This window comes from Sceloporus occidentalis, unplaced genomic scaffold, assembly GCF_023333645.1.
Source record: "Sceloporus occidentalis isolate IW3139 unplaced genomic scaffold, rSceOcc1.0.p SCAF_9, whole genome shotgun sequence".
NCBI classification, from domain to species: domain Eukaryota; kingdom Metazoa; phylum Chordata; class Lepidosauria; order Squamata; family Phrynosomatidae; genus Sceloporus; species Sceloporus occidentalis.
In genome coordinates this window covers 44,049,472-44,065,662 of record NW_028316989.1, presented here as the reverse complement: position 1 = coordinate 44,065,662, position 16,191 = coordinate 44,049,472, and the positions used below count along the sequence as shown (strand labels likewise).

The 16,191-nt window shown below is 40.8% G+C and overlaps 1 protein-coding gene across 2 annotated transcripts in view; it reads left to right on the top strand.

Annotated features, from left to right (window-relative positions):
• Nucleotides 1-16,191, top strand: part of LOC149307423 (A-kinase anchor protein 13-like) — a 183,596-nt gene that overhangs the window by 138,586 nt on the left and 28,819 nt on the right. For both annotated transcript variants that reach the window (XM_089539140.1, XM_089539139.1), the window contains 8 exons: nucleotides 465-832; nucleotides 1,796-1,849; nucleotides 4,267-4,329; nucleotides 5,222-5,414; nucleotides 6,214-6,322; nucleotides 10,399-10,446; nucleotides 12,620-12,745; nucleotides 13,793-13,835. In XM_089539140.1, the coding sequence (XP_089395266.1) occupies nucleotides 465-832; nucleotides 1,796-1,849; nucleotides 4,267-4,329; nucleotides 5,222-5,414; nucleotides 6,214-6,322; nucleotides 10,399-10,446; nucleotides 12,620-12,745; nucleotides 13,793-13,835 (1,004 nt within the window). The remainder of the gene's footprint in view (nucleotides 1-464; nucleotides 833-1,795; nucleotides 1,850-4,266; nucleotides 4,330-5,221; nucleotides 5,415-6,213; nucleotides 6,323-10,398; nucleotides 10,447-12,619; nucleotides 12,746-13,792; nucleotides 13,836-16,191) is intronic.

Here is a 16,191-nt window from a genome sequence, read left to right as displayed (position 1 = left end):
CTTCCTGATTTATTTAAACTTTGTTTATATTGCTTGCAAACTAGTTAATGTTAAAAAAAATAGTCTCCAGACTGAGAATTAAAATCCTTCAAGACTGAAGCCTACTGAGAAAAGCCCCCCATTACCACGTCTGATCTGGAAACGGGGTCCTTGGCCAAACGGATGCAGTTAGGCACCCCGTTTCCACACCAGACATGGTGATGATGGCTTTTCAGTAGGCTTTGATCTTGAACTTTCAATTTGGAGATTCATTTGGCCCATGCAAACAGCCTCTTCGTCTGCATCTGAGGAAGTAGACCAAGTATGTGAACATTCATGCTACAACCTCTTACACACAGTTAGTCTCAAAGGTGTTACGAGATCTCTTTGACTGTTTAAAAATCATATGCTGCTCTGAATGTTCGAAAAGCTGTTGGGATATATTTGAAATAAATATAATTTATGCTAGTTTGATTTCTCCACAGCAGCCTGAAGAGGAGCAGTCAACTGGAGACAGTACAAGTTCCGGTTCCTCAGCTGATGATACTATATCATTGGAAAGGAACTCATCACTTGGAAGCGATGTCTCCCTACCTCAGGCTTTCAGCCTCAGCAGACCCAAAGACAGGTACAGCTTGGATGGCACCTGCTTCAACAGAGCAGCAAGTACCGAAGAGCAAGACGGTGAGGCTACTATCTCCGGAGAACTGGAGGAGGAGCTGGATAGCATCACAGAAGTGCCTCCACCTCCTTCTTCCTTAAGGACCTCCATAAGGCCGTTGTCTCCTTTCCGGCGGCACAGCTGGGGCCCAGGAAAGAATACCAGCAGCGAGTCTGAGATCAACCATCGGAGGTGAGTAAGGGAGTCTGGGATGTATGTGACCAATAATGCACATCTATGCTAACTATACATTTTTGACACATCAGCAAGAAATATGCCATGAAGTGAGGTTAAGTTGGACAGATGTACTTCTGCTTTTTATTGCATGAACTTTCCTGCAGAGGAAATACTATGTGGCAAGAAAACAATTTAATGCTAGGTTCTCAAAGGTTCTGCCTCATACGAACCACTTGAAAATTGCCATAGCCAGGGGAGGCAGGGTCTTTATTGGACCACTGAATAAAACTTCATTTTCTGCAAGTCAAAGCAGATCCATCACTCCTAAAAAACCATGCAGTGTAAGAGAACATGGGTATTCTGAGTTTGGCTTGCTGTGGTACCTCCCTCAAATTGTACAGGCCCCCAACAAGGATACATGCTTTAGACATCATGGTAGGCCAGAGTTTGGAAATGTTGGTTTTGGATTGCAGTTTCCATAATCCCTAGGCCATGCTGTCTTTGAAATTCTGGGAGCTGTAGTCCAAAACGTTTCTTTCCTGACCTTTGGAGATACTCTGAATGTGAAGCCCCTGTCACTTTCTTGGAAGTATAGATGACTTCTCCCCATTGCACTGACCCATGGAGAAGCTCAGAAAGAAGAGACACATGGACATTATTGGTTATACATAATTTGTATGCCATTCATTTCCTAAAAACTCTCTCAGAACAGCTTCTAGGTCAAAACAAAACAGTCACTTTCCTTGTTTCAATAGGCTTATTGATCTATCAGCACCTTTGGGAGCTTTTCTTCAGATAAAGAGCTGGGTTAAAATATCATTTAAATGACTTAATTAACAGTAAACATGATAAAATATAGATATTTGCTTCCTTGCCATAGGAAACCACAACCTAGGTGTTACTTTATTTCGTACACATTAAAATGGAATGAAAATACACATAAAAATAACTGACGATTATTCATGATTCATTTTTCAGTTCAATGCGATTGCTGGGGGATGGTGTAAGGAAGCCTCCCACCCATAGGAGAAGGTATATCATATGTTAACTAACCATGTTGCATTTGAATGGCTACTAACTTCCTGCTTCAGTGTTAATCACAGTTTTAGTACCTGACCAACATCTCATTATTCCAACAAAAAATAGGCAGTTGGTTTGCTTTCCCCTTGAGAGCTCAAGTTGGACATGGAATGTTCCTGGACCATTTTTCTGGGGCAATACCATTTCCTGTTTGAATTGGCAAGTGTGAGGCAAGAAAGGTTTTGTAAATGAACTTTGTGTATCAATTGATGGATCTATCTATTTGTCTGCATTCTTCATTAGAGGAATTCAGAGGGACAAGAATGACACTATGCCCCCTCTTCTTCCCAATATATTTGCAATAATTTAGTTAAATCATAATTTGTTGTTGCAGATGAATAGTCAAACCATTGCTCAGATTTGCCTTTTAAACCAGTTGTAAACCAAGTTTACGCTGGTTTACCTGTTCAGTGGTTTGATTTTCCAACTCAGGAAGAAAGTACATTACTCTGATAATGCAAGAGGAGGGAGTAAGCACAAGATTTCTTCTAAAGCCATGGTTAGAAGGCTTGAAATCATCACATCTAAAGCAACTCTAGATGGTTAAGCCTACCATTTGACGAAAGTAGTGCACATGGTGGTGTACTAAAAATGAAAAGTTCCAATGAAACATTATTAAATGTTTCAGAATATGTTCTGAGGTTTACAGCGTAGGCAGTTTTGAAGGAAACAAAATAGATTAGAAGAATACTGAACACCCCTGATACAATGGATTTCATTTCAGCACTTTATAATTTCCTTTTAAAAGAAAACAAAACAAACAGAACTTGTTCCCTTAAAAGCTGAGGAACAAATTATGTACTTGTTCTCTTTTTCCCTCCTTTCTGTATCCTCTATCCTCTAATTTATATTTAAACATAAAAGCTTAAGGCAATTTTTGTCTTTCTTTACCAAAAACTTCAGCATGGGTATTCTTGCCAGAATGAATAATGCATCACATGCTTGAATAATGATTTTGCAAAAACATGTTTGCACAGATAGACCATTAGTTTGAGTGTTGGACTACAACTCTGGAGAGCAGGGTTCAAATCCCTACTTGACCATGGAAACCTACTGGTTGTCCTTGGGCAAGTCACACACTCTCAACCTCAAAGAATGGTAAAGACAAGCCCCTTCTGAACAAATCTTGCCAAGAAAACCCTGTGATTGGTTTACCTTAGGGTTGCCATAAATCAGAATTTGCTTGAAGGTACACAACAAGTAGGGCAGAAATTGGCTTACATGCTCTTATTTTTTACTTAAACAGAAGTTGAAGTAAAATATAAGATCATTTTTGGTTAGCTTCAGCTTATTAAGAAAGGGTAAACCATACAGAACTGCTATACCCTGGCCATAATTTAGATGCCAACTTAGGGAAGGCTAGTGTAGAAGTAATAAAGAAGTAAAAGACAAATTTCAGTATCAGCACATTCATCCAGTCACCCTGTTGTGAAAGGTATACAGCCAAAATGTGACTACTACAGCACTGGACCTCCCTCTAAGGGTCTTTGACCCATAGTTCTGTTAGCCTTCAGAGACTCTCCACTTGCCATTTACTCCTTTGGTTACACTGTCCCCTTCTGTGAGACATTTATTCTAACTTTTTCTCGACCATAGTTTTTCCATTCATAAACTGCATGCCTTCCTCGTCCCTCAGAACACTGACTCCCTAATCCTTTCCCAAGGTTTCATCTTTCTCAACTACTACAATCAGCCTTCCATAGCCACTGATTATTTTATCCACAGATTCAAGCCTCCATGGCTTGAAAACATTTCAAAAATATATAAATTCCAGAAAGCAAAGCTTGATTTTGCCATTTGTATATAAGGAACACCATTTTACTGTGCCATTGTATCTAATGGGACTTGAACATCCACAGATTTTGGTATCCACGAGGAGTTCTGGAAGCAAACTCCAGCAGATACCAAGTAGCGAGTGCTACTTGTAGTCCACATTGAATGGACTGAATCTTGCCTGAAATTTTGAATGTTCCTGGGCATTCATTAATATCAGAATTGCACAGCTGAAACGGTCCTCTTAGGCTAGCTTTTAAATCCTTACATAGTCATACTTTTCTATAGGCTGTTGTTGGTCAAGAGTGGGATTAAGGTGGACCCAAAAGATGTGTACTGAACTGCAGTATGAGCACAGTTTCTGTCATTCACACGAGTGACACATGCAGAATTATATGTGAAATAAACGCTTGGTGATATCACACTTTGGAAAGAGCCTGCCAGCTCTCTGATGACCCTTATTAACAAATGAGCATAACAAATTTTGTTCCTTGAAGAGCCATAGTCCTTCTAAAAAAGTAGTAGAATTTATAAGCAGCTAGCACTCTGACAACCCAGTATCAGCCTCCCTCTTTTTTACCTTTTGGTGTTCACAGTATGAGTTGGTGTCCCTTGGGTGTCCAGTGCACTGCTATGGGTTCCGACCTTAATGGTAGAAGGTAGAGTATACATATGTGTGCTGTAGCACCCAAGGCAGCTTGCAAACCCAGTGCTGCTAGCTTTCTGTAATGTGTCTGTAGCATCCTTGTTTTAACTGTGTCAGCTACGTTGGATATTGTGCAAATTTTGGTTCATTTTGCTTTGTTTTGTAGCTTTGAGCACACAACCCACCAGGTTTGGCTGGCCAGAATGTGGTTCTCCTGACTTGGAGAAGGTATAGGACAGGGGTTAGCAAGAGTGGAGGGGGAAAGGGCAATTGTTGCCCCTATGTCCTCCTGGCAAGCTGCACCAGCTTACCAAAGCCCTTGACCCCATGCATTCAAAAAACAAAAACAAAACAAAACAAAACCCTTTAGTATGGGGCTTTTATTGAGAAGTAGCATTCACTTTTGTAATGCTTTATTAGAGGATCAGAACTTTATAAAAAATGACAGTATACTATTACAGAAAAGGTATGGAATTGCCAACTCCTGATGACTAAATTCTTCACATTCTGAAGGGTACTCCTTATGTATAACAAGACCATGTTTCTCTGGGACAACTTGAAGTCTTCACCTGATCATGGTTCTGGGTCACTCTCAACAAAATGAAGACTTTGTCCCCATAAGCCTAACTGAAGTCTGTAAACACACCTTTCTTTAAATTACTTCCAGTACCTAAGAGAGACCTGCACATGGATTGTGTCCACAGCCATCACTGTCACTGCTGACTGCACTAATGCTAGATCCTTCAGCTAACACAGGACCTGTGGCTTATATGAGTGTGCTTATAGTCTAGTCATTTGAAATGTTTTAATTGAGTGCTTCCTCCCAAATATGCTTTAGGTGACATGTCTTTCAGTGCCAACCTGTCCAGATCTGCAGAGGCCTAATAGCTACTGTTTGTCTTCAGTTACAGTTTAGAAGGCCTGGCTGGAGAGGCTGACAGCATTAAGAAGCCATCCTCCAGTCTGGAGACAGCATCTCTGAACACCAAACATTTGCATCAAAGTTCCCTAACAAATGATGATCGAGGCTCATTGGTCTCACTCACTGAAGAGGAGCTGGAATCAGAGCAAGCGGAAATGAGAGGCTTTGGCCGCCAGGTAAACATGGTCCTTCTATGCATTTCCATCATCTTGATAAGAGGTTTGAAATTAAGCTATTCTCTCTGAATAATATGTCATCTTTGAGTAGTCTTATGATCTGTAGGCAGAAACAGTGTGGGACAGAGGTATTATGAGATATAGCGATGATGGAAGGAGCACTGATGCCTTTGGATAGCTATGTAGCAAGGTGATGTTCTAAACAGGCTTTTGGGGATAAGGGATTATCCCACTGTCCCCAGGGATAAAGGATGAGTTGGGCAGTGGTGCCCTTGAATATGATGAGGCTTGTAATTTGTATCATATAACAAATGCGGTTCTGTTTCTGCTGTGAAGGGTTTCTTAGTGCTTCTTTGTAGATTTCAAGAGTTCACAGTGCAATTTTTAAAGGGTGGGGAGCATTGGTTCCACCCCCTGATTCTGTAGACCAGATCTTTTACTCCTTCCTCCCCACTTCGCTGGAACTATTAACACATCATACATCTCATCTGCTTCCTCACCAGCAAAAGCTCATTGGCAAATGGAAAGGGGTCAGTTCAGGTGCATAAGGGGTAGGATCTCTGCTAATGGATCTGTTGTTCTTCGTGCTGAGAGGACAAGGTTCAAGAACACTTTGCCTAAGTCTACATTTGCAAAGGTGAAAGTGACTAAAATGAACAATGAGAGATGAGTGGGGAGGTTTTGGGAATCAGATGGGAATCTCCTTAGGGCTGTAATGAACCCATGGGTCACCAGTTGTTCATTCTCCCTTTTGGATAACAAGCAGGTGTAACTCAGTTGAGTTGTCTTGTACTCCCAGATACACCAACGAACACAGCCACGTGCCTTCAACTTTTCCACAACTGCGGTTGCACCTCCATTGACTAAATCTATGTCGCTTATGACCATCGCTCAAGCTGGACCAGAAAGTGAGTACACATAGTTCTTGCCTTTTGCATTGGATTCGGCTACTGAAGATGAATGTATCTTGAGTGTACTAACAGCACCTCCCTCTTTCTCACAACACTCTAGCTGCTATTTATATTTTGTTATAAATAATGTGGGGAGAGTAAGAAGCTGCTTTAGTCCCAATCAGCCTTTCATCCTTGTTACCCAGAATATGGTCTTCTCCAGTACTGCTGCCCTTTTGACAGAGAACATCTAGGAGTGAATCAGAAAACATCTAGGAGTGACTCAGAGCTATGGACATCAGTTGAGTCTTCAGCCATAGACTTGACCCTTTCCCAACCTCTTTGTCTTTCCCCCTTCTGTTCATTTTGTCTTTTAAAAAGGCGTACATCTGGTGTGTGTGTGTGTAGAGAGATATCTTTTGTAAACACACACCATTTTGTGCGCATTTCAAGTTGTACAAATAGCCTAGATTCATATCCCCACTGACATGTTTGTGCACAGCTGTGCACGGTTTTTCTATGCATGCTTTTGCATGCGTGCTTTTCAAATGTGAACATTTTAGCATGTAATGTATGGGTTATGCATTCATTCTGCTTTCAGCCAAAACTGGAGAAGGTCTACAGGAAAAAAAGGGTCTGTTGGAGTAGATTCCACTTTTTCATGTTCCAGTTGTCTTTTCCCTCATCCCACAGCTTCCATTGCCAACTGCCCTGTAGGAAAAGATCATTATAAAGTATTATGAAATTTGATGTAGGGTTGACTCTGGAGACCAGGGTTCGATTCCCCAGTTGGCCATGGAAACCCACTGAATGACCATGAGGAAGTTACACACTCAGTCCTAGAAAACTCTGTGAATGTTTTGTCTTAAGGTTACCATAAGTTAGAAGTTACTCAAAGGCACTTAACAAGAATCACTAGCGCTCTCAAGGCAGCTTAACATGGCTCTCCTATCTCCCTATCTTATTCTCACAACAACCTGGTCAGGCTGAAAGAGAGTGACTGATGTCTCTTTTCTCAGTGAGTTTAATAGCATCCATTGATTCAGTAAGTCCACTCTAGTTGGAACTAATAAATGAATTCAGGTTACTCTTTATACGTTTTTTTTAAATTAATGCATTTTTATCTTGCTTGACTTGGAAATATATTTTCCTGAATGGTAGAGTGTGAATTATTGCAATATATCATAAGAAAAATAAAATTGGGGGCTAGGGATTGTGGAGGGAAATGAACATGAGCTGCTGTGTTTCATACATGCACATATAAAAATTTGTGTGCCTTTTATTGTTAGCCCCAGCTGCTACCAAAGCAGTTCTTCAGCTGGCTGCTAAAACTTATCTTTTTCAGCCAAACCCCTTCATATGTCCCATCCATCTCATAACTTGTGTTCTTTCCTTTGAGAATGTCTGTTTGATTATTGTAACATCCACCTGGAGTTTTGAGAGACACGAAGAACAAAGTAATCTGTACATCTGTGCTATTTTCCAGAAGAAATGTGATGAGGTGTGCTCTGTCGGATGACTGTGTGCCCCGAGGGTATTTTGTTGGTCCTGAAGTGATGTCAGTGTGTGCTTGTTTGCACAGGTCCATAGAGCATCTGGTGTGCTTTGACATTTGGGAGCACTGTATTGTTGCTCTTGTGCTTCATACCCACCCTTGGTTCATCTGGACTGCCAAGAGGTGTGGGCATGAGGCTGGCACTATATAAATCAGTGGAACAGAATACAGTGGGCCCTCCACATCTGCTGTGGTTAGGGGCATATGGCCACCATGAAAATGGAAAAACTGATTAAATACCACTTTTTTCCTTTTTACCTGAGAGAACACCTCTTTAGGAATCTCTAGGTCCTCCAACCAAACGTCTGTCAGAGGTTAATCATAGAATCATACTGGATTACCTACAAATGCCTAGAGAAGTGTTTCCTCTAGTAACCTCTAGGTCCTCCAGTGCAACTCTATGGTCAACTTCTGGCAAAATTGTGCTGGAGGACAGAGAGATTCCCGGAGAGAACATGCTAATCAAATCTGTAAATAATCAAATCCGCCAAAGTCAAAATCACGAATGTAGCATTACTTAATTTTTATGTGTGATACTGGTATCTGAGTAGTCCTGTCCTTAATTCAACGTTTAGAAATCTCGATTTCCAGAATAGTCTGGGAATACTGCACATGGGCCATAGCCTTAAAAGCAAAAGTATATAATTTTTGTTTAGTTCCCCCCCCCCCATGTTTCACAATTGTAGTGATGTCTCTATTGAAATCAAGATGAAGATTGCAAGCGACTGCTCATAAGAGATCACCTGTTGGTCAGAGACAAACACAGAAACTAGGGCAGTGAGACTGTCCAGAGTAAAAACAGGTGGCAGAAATAGAGAGAAGGGAGAAAGAGAAGCCAGGTATCCCCACTCCAACATATTACTCCTATAGCAATGAAATATTGATGAAAGCCCCCTTTCCAGGCTAGATGTACAAAAATCATGGAGTTCAATGGATGAACATGGGCAGCAGCTTTCTCTGAATTTTACCTACCGGGAAGGAAACCTTGTATGCTGTCCAGATCTCCTGTAGAGGTAGAATTCAAAGATATAGCCATGTTAGTCTGTAGAATCTGTATGTAGAGATCTTGTTGCACCTTTGAGACTAACTGAAAGAAAGAAGTTGGCAGCATGAACTTTCATAGAGTTAAGTCTCATTTCCTCAGATCTGAAGTAGTAGACTGAAGGCTACAAAAGCTCATGCTGCCAACTTCTTTCTTTCAGTTAGTCTCAAAGGTGCTACAACATCTCTCTACATACAATAGTAAATATAATAACAAAAAATAAGAAAACATCAGCCAGACAATGTGACTGACCCTTTATTTTTTAAACACAAATGCTGAATCCCACCAAATGGTGTCTTTTTTAAGCATAGCATCACTTCAGTGGGAAGTTCCGTTTTGGATCTTGCAGCTGTTTTCTGAGGGCGTTTCAAGGAAGAAGAGGTTTATGTGCCTTGATTGCTCAAGCTTTGTGACTAATACGAATGCTGGAGTCTCCCTGTCCCTTAGCAACGGTAGCCAAAGCATCATCCTACCCGTCCATTAAAATAGCCACTGCCATCTTCTGGGCTGCGTTGCATCAATTTTGCTTCTTTTTCTGAAGCCCGTCATTTTATATTTTTTTTCCAAAAAAATGAAACCGCAAATAAGGAATTGGCATTTCCCCCCTCCTCTTTGCTAACCAACCATTAAAACTGGTGGGGGGTTCTCTTCCTATAAAACAACTTAGTCTGAAAAACTCATGATTTTCTTTCAGTGACAAGAAAAGTTAGGCGGCATCTGCACCGCAGAAATAATGCAGCTTGGCACTTCTTTAATTGACATGGCTCAATGGATTCGTGGGACCTGTAGTTTGTTGCGGCTCCAATAGACAATGTTAAATAGTTCACAAAACTACAGATCCCAGGATTCCATAGCGTTTTTGCCATAGCAGTTAAAGTACATTATGTCTGCAGTGCAAATGCAACCCTAATCTGTTCTCTTGCATTCAGTCCAAGGCAAACTGTATGGCATCTTATGACTTTTGTCTTCCTCTTTCAATAATCACCCTTTTCCAGTACCACCAAAACTTGGATTGGTGGGTGGGGGAATTATGTTTATAAAAGCTTTGAGGGTCTGTACTGCAGTTGGCAGTGTGAGTTTTCTTAGACTGGGATTTCAAATTCCAGAGAATGCACAACATTTGCTAAAAGTATGCAAAGGGATCTTGCAGCACCTTCAAGACTGACTGAAAGATCGAAGTGAGCAGCATTAGCTTTCCTAGACTTGAGCCTACTTCTCCAGATGCATCTGGATGTAGGCTCAAGTCCACTGCATTGATTATTGATTATGGTAGAAAAGATAAGTCCACATGTTTAAGTCTCCCAACAGAATACCTTGGCGAGTTAGTGGGCCTGCTATACATGGGCTAGATTTTACTCATTATGCAGAAGCCACTGAAATACACAAGTCCCTTGCAGTATCATTAGGTGTTGCAGAGCCAGCATTCCTTAAAGTCTTGTTTTCACAGTCTGATTTTACCTTATCTTTACCTTTATTGCTTTGTGGGGTAACGGGCAGGAGGAATCCAAAAGAATTACATGAATCTTGTAAAAAAATTTCTGCAAGGTAAGGTTGCATCTGGCACCTGCTGCTATAGTGGAGAGCTTTTCTCTTAGGCAATATTTATGCTAGATTTGGTGGCTTCTCGCTGCTGCTTGTCAGGTTGTCTTGTACAGTGCCCTTAAATTTCTTTTCATTGTTAATTTGCTCAAAGCAATGACCCTCAAACTGTGCAGAGAGGTACATTCATGAGCCATCAGAGAGAGGGAAAGATGGATCAACTTACAATGTTGCATTATTAGGCTGTTTGTCCATCTCATCCATTATTTTCTAGACTCATCAGAGTCTTGAGCAATCATTTTCCTCATCATCTTCCACCTGATATTTTAAACTGAATATGCCAAGGGTTGAACACTGTGTATTTTGCAAGCAGAATGGGCATTCTGAGTGTGAGCTGGGGTTCTCCCCATGGAAACTGGGCAGCCCCTTTAGAATTGCAGGTGGAGGCTTCAGGGTTTAAATACAGTTTCTTATAAAAATGTAGAGAGTCAGTGTGGTGTAGTGGTTTGAATGCTGGGTTAGGACACTGGGCATAAATCCCATGATAGGGTCGCCTTAATGACTTGAAGGCACACAACAATAACAAAATAAAAATACACATGGAACCAGTTCTCTCTTGATCCATTTAAGAATGTGAGGAAGTAAACCATGTGTTATGTCACTGCTGTGGCTTTTCTCCTTTAAAAACACAAATTAAAAAACAGCCTGTGAACCCAAATCAGGAGGTTGCCTAGCATGTCTCTTCTGGCTTCATTGCTCTGGACTGGCCTCCTTCCAGTAAAGCGGACATCGCTATTTCTGACCTATATTTCTGCATTAGATGTTTTGAATCATTGTCTTCCATTTTAATTCAGATAAACAGTCTGCCTAAAGTATTTAGATATTTGGATATACTGATTTTGGTTGTACAGATGTTTGGATACACTGATATTTTCTGTATCATGGTTGTGATAGAGAAAATACTTTGTAAACTCTGTAGCTTGTGAACATTGCATTGTTTTTATACTTGAGGGTCAGTTTGGTTTCCCCTTCAGTATTCCACCCCTGAACAAATCTTGCCAAGAAAACTCACATGGTAGGTTTGCCTTAGGGTCACCATAAGTTGGAAAGAACTTGAAAGCACTATCACCAACAAATTCCACCTCCACCTTCTTTGTTTTTCAGGAAGTAGAAATGTAGTAGAAAAGCTGTTGGCTTCAACCATAAGCTGTTAGACTTATTCGTAGTTAAGAATGACTCTCAGCAATTCCCTCTTTTGCTGTCTACTCTATCCATAACAAAAGGGCACCCTCTTCATTTACCATTTGCATGTCGTGCAATAGTTAGAGCATTGGGCTTTACTGTGTGAAAAAACTAGGTCCTGAACAAATTACCATCCTGAACTAAAGGGGTTGTTGTGAAGTTAAAATGCCCCTCTGACCTCTGTGATGGAAGGCCAGAATACAGCATCAATGTTTTCACTATGCAAAAGGCATGGCCCTTGCCCATGTGAAGGCAAGCAAAGAAAAAAATCCACTTTCTTGGTCATAGATCCATGTGATTTTTGTCATCTTTGGCTCATATCAGTGATCTGATATGGCCACTTGTAGCACCGAGGTTAATGGGAAATGGATCTCCAAACACATGGATTAATTGGCTTTTCATTGTTTCAGTACAAAAGAGCAAGGGCTATGTCATTAAAGCAAAATATTGATCAGTATATGGTGGGAGCTATTTCATTAAAAAACAAATGAAGCTGTTGCCATGCAGCTGAATTTCCAAGTGGCTGGTGCAGTATTTTTTCATACGTGAAATTGGAAGTATCCCTGGCCAAAAAAGAGAAAGCCTGACAGTTCATTGCTAGAGTAAATGGCAGCTGACAGTGAGTTTTCTTTAAGTTATGGATGCTTCTTCCTCTCCTCTTTCCTGCTGCAATGACAATTCTTTTTTGCATTTTATCAGTGGAATAATACCTAATCTATCTCAATTTTCTATTTTTTTAAAAAAGCATTTTTTGTGCTATTTTGGCTTCCTGCAATTGTTTCTGAATTTCACTGTTTTGCAGATACTCATTTTGCTTCTCTCTTGGCTTGCTCTTGACTACTCCTATTGCCACTTTCCCTTTCTTTCAACTAGTATTTGTTGTTCTAGTTGTTTTTGAAATGCATGTTCTAATGTCTGCTGTTAACCTACTTCTTAGCCCCGGGACGAACTCGGCCATCCAGACGAATTTCCTTCTCCTTCAGCATCTCTCCACTCATTCCTAAGTCTAAAACTGTCTTTTCTATTGGCTCTTCTTCCAGTGATGAGGAGGAGGAGTTGGATAGTAAGTAACTCTCTTTGGGAAGAATGACACTGGCGTTGGGCGATGCCAGACAGGAAGGCTTGGTCTCTTGCTTGGCTTTCTTTCTTTAATGCAAGTGGTAGCAGCCAAAGATTCAGTTGCATGCTTTGCTCCTTTCTGTTTGCTTCTGAGCTTCATGTGTCATACAGTAACACAGTGTCACTCACATATTGTGTACCATTGCTGCTTACAAACATTGCTGCTCATAAGGATGCATTTTAGCCACATTTTCTATGGTGGTCGTACTTGTCTTACATTAGTTGTAGTTTCTAGGCTGACAAAGTGGGTTTGTATGCTTCCAAACTGCACAGCACTAAATGCCACCATTTAATTTTTTGCCACTTCTCATTTTTGCAAGTAGGAATCTGCACAGTAAGATTCACAGATGTGCATATTTTAATCATGCCCTCTTGGGTTTGATATGTCTTGTGTACTGAAGAATAATGTGATCTTTGAAAGAGTTATTTGCTCTGTTATGCGGACATGCTCACTTGAAGCTTTTAACCTTACAATGGCTATGGGGGGAGGGTTTGTTTTTTTTGGGAAATACAATGTTTGTTTTAGCAGAAGAACCAAAGTAGTTTATCAGATGCTGAGATAGTTAGATCCAGACATAATGACACTTCACCGGTCAATTTTGAGAAGTTGAAACATTACTTTGTCCAGTACAGCAGGTGCCTTCAAAATGATACCCAATACTATAAATGCCTGGTTTTTCCTATAGATGCCCCCCCCCCCCCTTAATACTGAGGCCAAACAGTCATGCCAAAGAGTAGTCATGCCTGTTCAGTGTTGTTTTCATTCACAAACCTTGAATGTGGAGTTGAGGAACCAGTGACCTTCCAAATGGTGGATCGCAGCTCTTACCATCCTTGATCATTGATCAGGTTGTCTGGGGCTGAGAGGATTCCAGAAGATTGGGCATCTGAAGGGTTTTACATTTCCTTTCCCCGTCTTGGGGAGCATACTTGATGTATGGACTACTTTAAATGTTATGCATTGTAATATGTCCGCCTTGTCTTTTCCCAGGTAACCGATCTTTCAGCAGCACAGGCAGTTCATTGACTCAGAGGTGAGCTATTTATGATTCAATTACACAAAATCTCCCAAACACAGCTGTTTCTTGTTCTTTTTGTACATTCTTGAGTTCATCAAGAAATGATGGGTCTTTAAGTAAAGCTATGACTTTTTGTTGATGAACTGATTCGGTTTTTTAAAAAGCAACATCCTAGAAGCTTTTAACTGGTTGGGTGTTTGATCTTATTGTTGCGGTATATATGTGTGTGTGTGTGTGTGTGTGTGTATTCAATGTTTTGTACTTTTATTCATTTTAGTGTGTAATTGTTTTATTTACTTTTTTTGTAAGTTGCCCAGAGTCCCATTCTTAGGAGAAATGCTAAGATATAAACTGAATCAAAGAAGAAAATCGGCACATGAGTAAAGGATCCTATGGAATCCTGGAATTTGTAGTTTTTAAGGTCTTTAGCCTTTTCTGCCAGAGAGTGCGGGTGCCTCACAAAACTATAAATTTCAGGATTATGTAGGATGGTCCCATATCAGTTAAAGTGGTGTCAAACTGCATTATTTATACAGTATAGATGCATCCTCAGTTGATTAGCTTCTTTTTAGTCAGTTAATAACTATACCTAAAACCTATAGGACTAGTAAATGTGTTTTCTTCAGTTAAGAGGGTCCTTCCAGGAAAGAACTAAGGCCCCATACAGATTGCCAAAACAAAGCTGCTTTGGGTCACTTTGGAGGTATGCTGTTTAAATGTTGCATGCATCCTAAGAATCCAGAAGCCACACCAAAGCCACGATCTAGTCCTAAGGACTGGAGCATGGCTTTGGCACAGCTTCCAGACTCTTAGGACGCATACAACATTTAAACAGCATACCTCCAAAGTGTCCCAAAGCAGCTTTGTTTTGGCAGTCTGTATGGGGCCTAAATCTTCTCTGTCTTTTTTTGCTCATCTTCCAGGGAACTGTAAGCCGTAGTTTGGCACAGCAGAGGGCAGTATAACCTTATGTTATTTTGTTTGCTTTCATGTTGACCGTGACTTATGTCTACCCTACAGTAGGGTGTCTTGGCAAAATGTATTCAGGGAAGGTTTGCTATTGCCTTTCTTTTAGGCCAAGAAAAAAAAGCGACTTGTCCAAGATAACCCAGTGGGAAGTCAAAGGCGTTCATCGCTGGCATCCATAGCTGCCAGCCATAGCTGCCGGCGAAACGTCAGGAAGAAACCCGTCTAGAACATGGCCACATAGCCTGAAAAAAACCACAAAAACTAAGTAACCCAGTGGGTTTCCATGACTGAGTGGAATTTGAAGTGTGATCTCTCAGAGTCCATGTCCAACACTCAAACCACTACACTGCCTCTCTAGTGTGGCTATTAGGCATTTGTGTGCAGTTCAGTAGTCCTTGCCATTAGCAGGACAGCTGCTTTTTTGGCACGAATTCTTCATCTCACAGCAGATGCATGATAGAAAGAATAATAATCAGGAAAGTTCTTCCGGCATGGATACACAAAGCTCAGAGCACCACCTGTTTAATTTTCCAGTTGTCTGTTGTAGGCACAGCAGCCATTGCTGGGGAAAAGACATTGATAGCCATATTTGTGGGAGCCAGTTTGGTATAGTGGTTTAAGCATGGACAACAGCTCTGGAGACCAGGGTTTGAATCCTCGCTCGGCCATGGAAACCCACTGGATGATCTTGGGCAGGTCACAGTCTCTCAGCCTCAGAAGCAAAGGGAAAGGCAGCCCCCTTCTGAACAAATCTTGCCAAGAAAATGCTTACGATATGTTTGCCTTAGGGTAACCATAAGTCAGAAATGACTTTAAGGCACACAACAACAACAACAACAAAAAGATATATTTGTAGTATAAAAGCCAGCTAGCATTAGAGTTGGCAGCCTATCATTTAAAATCCTTCATCAGGCCTTGGAGCACTAGGGGGAAAAGTTTCACCTGCTTGATTTCTGTTGACAAGAGCGTTGTTAACTACCATATATCCTCGACTATAAGTCAATCTCAGGTATAGGTTGAGGGCAGGTTTTAGGGCCAAAATTATGGATTTGGATATGACCCATGGATAAGTCGAGGTAATATATGGGGCATGTAACAAAGGATCTAAAGGATAAAGCAAAGGAAAACGGTGCCAAAGAACTTAGAAAATTCCAGCAGACACAATTGTTCATGTTTATACTAAAATAAGAATTAAGGTACAGCACTTATATTGAACCCTGGATAAATCGACTCTCTTTTTTGGGGTCAATTTTTAGACTGAGATTTCTAGACTTATACATGAGTATATACAGTAGAGCTGGATTTTTAATAAAGGCAAGCGAGCTAAATGCCCACGAGGGCTAGAATCTTATTAATGTGGAGAATATGAGAATGAAATAATCAGGGCCTACTGTTGAGAGGG